General features: G+C 32.2%; 1 protein-coding gene across 2 annotated transcripts; it reads left to right on the forward strand.

Moving 5' to 3' along the window:
* Positions 1–123: 123 nt before the first annotated feature.
* Positions 124–4,861, forward strand: LOC132705626 (lipid storage droplets surface-binding protein 2-like). Of its 2 annotated transcripts, none has more exons than XM_060676324.1 (5): positions 124–242; positions 3,501–3,651; positions 3,709–3,906; positions 4,000–4,255; positions 4,661–4,861. In XM_060676324.1, the coding sequence occupies exons 2-5, from the start codon at positions 3,508–3,510 to the stop codon at positions 4,687–4,689; spliced, it is 627 nt and encodes a 208-aa protein (XP_060532307.1). In that variant the 5' UTR covers positions 124–242; positions 3,501–3,507; the 3' UTR covers positions 4,690–4,861. The 2 variants fall into 2 exon arrangements, with proteins under 2 accessions (XP_060532307.1, XP_060532308.1); XM_060676325.1 differs by having other exon boundaries at positions 4,012–4,255.
* Positions 4,862–7,937: the final 3,076 nt, after the last annotated feature.

A 7,937-nucleotide genomic window follows, 5' to 3' on the forward strand; every position in this document is an offset into this window, starting at 1 on the left:
AATTTCCCAAAATTCCCTAACACTATCGCAAATTCTCAATGAGGATAATTTTGTAGGAACAAATTCTACACTGGCAGTCATTCGGCTCCCCGCTTAAATTTAAAAGTGAAAATCCCCACACAGCGCATTCGTCCCGACCGCATACGACAACCGTGTGTAGCATAAACGCGTTCGTTCACTGGTTGGTTGAGTCACATTTTTCAATTGAAGTTTGGTTTTTAAGTTATTTTCATATATTTGTGGTAAGTATAGAATTAATTATTCAATATATATGATATATGGATATTAAATGAAAATTTTTATGTATATAACATTGTATTAATTCATTTTAATCACCTATATATGTTTCACATTATGTTGTAAACATTCGAGGCAAAAAAAAACGTAAGAAGCGAAATTTGAGAAAAAAAGGATAAGGTATCGGCTACTTTTCACACAATTTATAGCAGTTTTTAACTTGTAATTTTAATAAGTACGACTGTTTGAAAATCGTATTTTTCAAGCGTTACCAAAAATTACATAAAACAAAGTATAAAATACCTTTGAAAAAATCGTTTTTATTGTTTTAAAAGTAAACGCCGGCTACCGCTAGGTCAAACAATTCAATTAGTTTGTACTACTTTCAATTAAATATATCTAAGTGCTGAACTGAGGTGGCTTTTACTTGATGAAAATCCATTTATCAAGATAAATAAGAACTAAAAGTTCAGATTTTCACGAAATTATATATTATGACATTTCGTGAAAATCTGAACTTTTACTTCTTATTTATTTTGATATCTAAGTGCCATTTTTATGGATCATATCCTGTATTTCAATATAGAAACTATTCCAAACTAATGTTTTTTTTTTAATTCTACTATTCGTAATAGAGTAATTTTTAACCGAATGTCGGAGTATATTTTTTGAAACGCCTTAAAACGATTTTTAAAAAATTATATCCCTATATGATTGTCCATATTAACACCCCTGTTATAAATTATACTAAATATTTTTATCATTAATTTACACTAGTTTAATAATAACTTTTATTTGTTTTTTGATTGTTGTTTTAACATGCCCGACGTATCAGTGTAGACGTACCTAAAATATACTCGAACTCCAATCAGGTAGATAAAGTCTCACGTTTAAGCTATTAACCAAAACAGTACTAACAACAAAAAAACATTTGACCAAAGTACATACGATGTTTTTCAACTTGTTTTTCATTATTTATTATAATGTACGTATAGCAAGATAATGCACATCGGCATTCTATGTGTAATTATACACAGACAACGGTGTGACGAATAACTTTGAATTTTAACCGCTAGAGTTAATAAAGAACAGCACAAATAAAAAAGATGATGTGGATCGATTTGATTTAGAATTTAGAGATTAGAACTCAATTAATGAATCGAAGAATTTAAAATTGTAAGTTAATCTCCATCGCTGATGCATTTGTAGTTCATTCAAAGTGTCTTCAGTGTCCGCGTTTCAACCACAATAAGTTTCTGCATTTGACAGTTACCAACCCGACAGATATATATATATATATATATATATATATATATATATATATATATATATATATATATATATATATATATATATATATATATATATATATATATATATATATATATATATATATATATATATATATATATATACTAACACTTGGAATTTCTTCTTATATCGACCTTTTTAAACTTATTTGAATTCAAAGGATATCGGGTAGCGGTCCGTGGTTAAAATAGAAAGCTCCTTTTTTCTTTAACACTCAATGTTTCGTCAATTTATTTGTTGACTTCTTCAGGAGTTAAAAAATTAGAGTCTACCACATAGTTCCTCAAAAACCATACTTTACAGTTAAGGTAAATGAACGAAGCGACATAATGAAACAAACGGATAAACACTTGTGTTTATATATATATATATATATATATATATATATATATATATATATATATATATATATATATATATATATATATATATATATATATATATATATATATATATATATATATATATGATGACACTATATTCCGGGATATCATCCGTTCGCTCGTTGAACTCCGACTGGAATCCTGCATCCGACTGGAATCCTGCAAATCTTGCATCCGACTGGAATCCTGCAGACGTTTCGCCAAAATCTCACTTGGCATCTTCAATGCTCGCGCTCCGAAAACACTTCGAACACTGGTTTTCGGAGCGCGAGCATTGAAGATGCCAAGTGAGATTTTGGCGAAACGTCTGCAGGATTCCAGTCGGATGCAAGATTTGCAGGATTCCAGTCGGATGCAGGATTCCAGTCGGAGTTCAACGAGCGAACGGATGATATCCCGGAATATAGTGTCATCACATTTTTCCATCCGTGAATCAATACGTGAGAATATATATATATATATATATATATATATATATATATATATATATATATATATATATATATATATATATATATATATATATATATATATATACATATATATATATATATATATATATATATATATATATATATATATATATATATATATATATATATATATATATATATATATATATATATATATATATATATATATATATATATATATATATTCTCACGTATTGATTCACGGATGGAAAAATGTGATGACACTATATTCCGGGATATCATCCGTTCGCTCGTTGAACTCCGACTGGAATCCTGCATCCGACTGGAATCCTGCAAATCTTGCATCCGACTGGAATCCTGCAGACGTTTCGCCAAAATCTCACTTGGCATCTTCAATGCTCGCGCTCCGAAAACACTTCGAACACATGCAAGATGCAGATGCAAGATGCAGGATTCCAGTCGGATGCAGGATTCCAGTCGGAGTTCAACGAGCGAACGGATGATATCCCGGAATATAGTGTCATCATATCATATATATATATATATATATATATATATATATATATATATATATATATATATATATATATATATATATATATATATATATATATATATATATATATATATATATATATATATATATATATATATATATATATATATATATATATATATATATATATATATATATATATATATATATATATATATATATATATATATATATATATATATATATATATATATATATATATGTATATATATATATATATATATATATATATATATATATATATATATATATATATATATATATATATATATATATATATATATATATATATATATATATATATATATATATATATATATATATATATATATATATATATATATATATATATATATATATATATATATATATAATGTTCTGTTTCCGTAATGGTATGTAATTATTTTAAATCCATTACTTATCTAAATTTGAAAACAAATTGAAAATTTCATTTTCGTAGGTATTGGCTCTAATTTTGGTGCTATCCTTATATTTAATTTTTTTGTATCTATTTCTACGTTTTTAAATGTGCATTAAACTAATAATAACAATTCATCTTTCTGTTCAAATCATTGTTAGAGCCGAAATGTCTGTCCATCAAGACAATGAAAACAGCGCCGTGACGGTGGCTCCTCACCCCACGTGCATGGAATCAGTAAACAGAATCGCAAAATTGCCTGTAGTCGAATCAACAATCCAAACCGCCACTAATATATACGAAAAAGTTAAGGTACGAGTCTTAAAGATATTTCCATCGACCAATAGAATATAAGTCGTATTATTTCAGGATTACAACAGCGTAACCAATTGGACTTTATCAACAGCTGAAAATACGGTCCACAAAGCGGTCGAAATCAGCAAGCCAATTACCACCCCCGTAATGAAAAATCTAGAAGGACCGATCAAAAAAGTAGATGGTGTGCTTTGCACTGGTCTCGATTATGTCGAAAGTAAAGTCCCAGCGGTTAAATTACCCCCCAAAGAAGTAAGAATTGGCTTTCAGTAATATAATCATTTTTTTATATTTTCATCATTTATCATTCATCGTTCAAGTCCTAAATAACATCCCCTTACTTAGCTGATTCTGCAGATCTATAACAGTACCAAGGAATACGTCGATCAGCATGTAACCCCGACTGTAGAATCGGCTTACGCCTATGCCGAGCCCGCAGTAAAGACTGCTAGAAATTTGGTGGAGCCTGCTGTGGAGAAAGTGCGTAATGTTGTGGAGCCTGTCGTAGAACCAGTCGTTGAAAATGTCAAACATAAAGTTGAAGAATATTTACATCGCGGGAGTGAATCTACAACGCAGGAAGAACATAACAGCTCAACCGGTAAGTATTATATGTAATCTGTGTCATAAACCAAAAACTTCAGCTTAATTTATGTTTAAATATATAAAACAACTTTTCAGTTTTTCAATTTCATACTCTCCCACCACACACTATGAAACTGTAATAAAGACAAGGCCCACGTTGTAATTGAAATACGACAAACTACTAAATTAAAACCATCATTAATTTCTATTACCACTAACGCTTCATTTCATTTTTAGTTAAATGTAGAAATACACCTTTTTCCAACTTTTCACATAAATAATAAATAATGCATGAATCGAAACAGCTGGGATAAACCGGATCTTTGTCAGACATTATTTACTTCCTATAGTCTTGATCAGTTTTAAACTGCAATGACGCTAGCGCTTTGCTTTTCGATTCTAATTATGCATTTTTTTACAGATAGCGCAGACAACAGCAGAAATTCTTAATCCTTATGTCATGGTAGACCTACTTTATTTTTTTTATGTATTTTGTTTTTAGTTTTACCGTCAGAAATTCATTGTATAAGCAATCTAATTAAGACTGTCTTTGTTATTTTATCGTAAGTTAATAAATTGTATAATGTGAAATATAAAAATTGTAGTAAAAACCTTGTTGAAATGCATTTTTAATATTTATATGATTGTGTAATAAAAACTTTAAATAAAAAGCATGTTTAAATTTATCTTTATACTGTGTCCTCTCAGCCAAGCTTATAGAATATGTCGGTCACAACATATAGCAATTATTCAATATATTACCTAAGTTAAAGTATAATCCACTGGAGTAGTAGTTTGGTACCGTAGTTTAATATTAGTTGTTCAAAAGTTACCATATACACTCTCCTTTTTTTGTTTTAAAAGCAAAATTCATATGTTAAACATTCAAATCATTAAAAAAATCATCCTTTTTTATATGCAGACCAATTAAGTTGGTAAAAATATTTATGTGAGAAATATTCAAAGGTGTGGAAAATTTGTATGCCAACCATCGTAACATTTTCACGAAAATTATGATTGCCATATTTCGCGCACACCTACCAGATACCTGAATAAGTTCAAATCAAATTGCTGATAGATGGAGCTTCGATCAAAGCGTTTATTGCCTAAATAGTTTCCTATTTATCCTATTTTGGGGTCTTGTTGAAAATATCTAGATAGTAGGGACTAGTGATAGTGTTTTAGACAGATGACGTAGCGCTGCGAAAAAGTTATTAAAGCGACAAGCGCGATCGCGGTTTCAAAATTTTACAACGCACCAACCCACTTGGGACAAAGCCTATTTAAAACAAAACACAAATATATGAAATTGAAGAAGTGTTGATATTTTAAAAATAGTTGCTAAATATGTAAATTTGGCGTTAGCAAACCAAAACAAAAGAATTTTCTACATGACAGCTTTATTTTTATTTTATAATATTCTCCTAATATATCCGCCATAAATAAATAAAGCATAAACCATAACCATAAAAACAAAATAAGTTTTGTTCGAAGCAAAACTCGAAAATTTGAACAAATGAAATAAAAAACAATCGATTCATTAAAAAACTTTGTCGAAAAGGACGTTTTTCTTACATTCATATCGATATTGATTAAAAGTACAATTTTTAAGTAAAATGAATTACTCTTCTCAAGTAGGAAGCCGAAATACGGTAAAAAATTGAACAATAATAATTCAACTGATGAGTTCAAAGTGTGTTTCAGAGTTGCCAATAGATTTAATTAAAAGATCTCTTCTACATCCTTTATAATATCACACAAGGTGATATTTTGTAATTCCAGGGCTGCTTTGCTGAATTAAATTCGTGGAATCATTTTTTAAACTTCTTTAATCATGCTGATTATTTAGGAAAAAATATCTACCACTGATTTCTTAAAAGATGGGAAGTTTTGGTCATCCTAGTCTCAGCATTCTTTCTTTCCAAAGTGATTTTTTTCTGTTATCTGACGTTTGGTAATACATTGTGTAAGGCATATTTTGTATAGTTCGTAAGTATAGATTTCTTAAAAACAAGTTGAGATGAAAGAAAGTTTTATGGACTTATGGAACCTACTGTGGCTACAGTGGACCGCAAAAAATTAAATTTTTGATTAAAATCTTTAGAACTTAAATGAAGTTTATCCAATAGGAGAATCCTCACAGGACCGCAACCGCCGGTGGTAGATGGAACAAGGCTACACTTCTCCAGGGAGGTAAAATATTTAGGAGTCATATTTGACCAAAAACTTCAAAAGATCACGCTTAGGGCAACAATTGCACTAGGTAGATGCAGAAGGATGTGTGGAAAGAACTGGGGCTTAAGCCCAAAAATGACACGTTGTATCTAGCAGTAGTGAGACCAATGTTAGCGTATGGGGCGATTGTCTGGTGGACAAGAACCATGCAGGGGGAGGCGATAAGGCGGCTGAGTAGCGTGCAAAGACTAGCGAGTCTGTGCGCTACAGGTTGGAGGTCCTACTGAACATCCCACCAATACAGATCTATATAGAAGGGGAAGCAAGATCCACAGTATATAGATTACTGCAAGGCCAGTCCCCAATAATTGGTGGACATAGCACGAAACATAACAAGCTTTACTTGGAGGTAAGGGCGGACAATGTCCTAGGGCTGCCTACGGACAGCACAACACCTAAGTATTGCTTGTTAACCACCACAGGACTTAAATCCCAGCAAGAGAAGACTGGAAAAACGGGCCACCAATCAAGGCAGAAATAACCTGGTATGTTGATGGCTCAAAAACTCAAGAAGGAGTAGGAGCCGGAATATACGAACCCAGGACGAAAAGGAAAATCTCTATTCCAATGGGTAAGCTAGCAACAGTATTCCAAGCAGAGATCACTGCACTAAAACACTATGCAAGAGAAATAAAAGCGAGGAAGATCCGTAACAAATCAATTACAATTTACACCGATAGTCAAGCGGCTATAAAGGCCCTGCAATCTAATAAAATAACATCCAAGTTAGTTCTGGACTGCCGTAAGGCATTAAACGAGATAGCAAGTCAGAACAAAGTTACTCTGTCATGAGTACCGGGACATGGAGGGCATAAAGGTAATGAAGGCGCAGACGACGCAGTCCGCGAAGGGTCGTCAATGCGCCTGACTGAACCGGAACCCTTTTGTGGGGTGGCCAAACCCGTTGCAAAAACAGCCATCAGGGATTGGATGGACCGAGAATCCCGACGATGGTGGAGGGATATGCCGGGACAAAGACAGGCCAAGGAATTACAGAGGACCTATTCAGCTACAATAGGAAAGCCGTAAGAATAATGGTAGGAATGCTGACGGGCCACTGCAGGCTTAAGAGACAAGAGACATCTAAGCCTGATGGAAGTGGAAGAAAACACAGAATGTAGATTCTCTCAGGAAGAGGAGGAAACAGCCGCACACGTACTGTGCCACTACGAAGGCCTAGCCAGAGTGCGTTTCCATCTGCTGGGCGATACCAAACCAGAGGCAGAGAGCTATACGAGGGTGCCATTATCGAAGTTGTGGAGTCTGGTTAGAGAGACGAACCTGGATAAAGCTCTAAAGCTATGGAGAGAGTCACAATAGATCCTCTGGGTCGCAGTGACGGACAGGCTGACTGTTAGCTCTCCCAACCGTTAATCTTAATCTTAAGTTTATCAACAAAATTGTTTGAAATTGATTTTCAATAGTGAAGTTTAAAAGATTTAGACGAATACTGCTGTAACAGA

The sequence above is a fragment of the Cylas formicarius genome, unplaced genomic scaffold (assembly GCF_029955315.1).
Source record: "Cylas formicarius isolate icCylForm1 unplaced genomic scaffold, icCylForm1.1 PGA_scaffold_7__23_contigs__length_41026272, whole genome shotgun sequence".
Classification (NCBI taxonomy): Eukaryota; Metazoa; Arthropoda; class Insecta; order Coleoptera; family Brentidae; genus Cylas; species Cylas formicarius.

Coding starts and splice junctions, on each gene's coding strand:
- LOC132705626 (XM_060676324.1), top strand. CDS start 3,508: ATGTCTGTCCATCAAGACAATGAAAACAGCGCCGTGACGGTGGCTCCT. Junction 3,652..3,708: donor ATATATACGAAAAAGTTAAG/GTACGAGTCTTA, acceptor GTATTATTTCAG/GATTACAACAGCGTAACCAA. Junction 3,907..3,999: donor TTAAATTACCCCCCAAAGAA/GTAAGAATTGGC, acceptor CCCCTTACTTAG/CTGATTCTGCAGATCTATAA.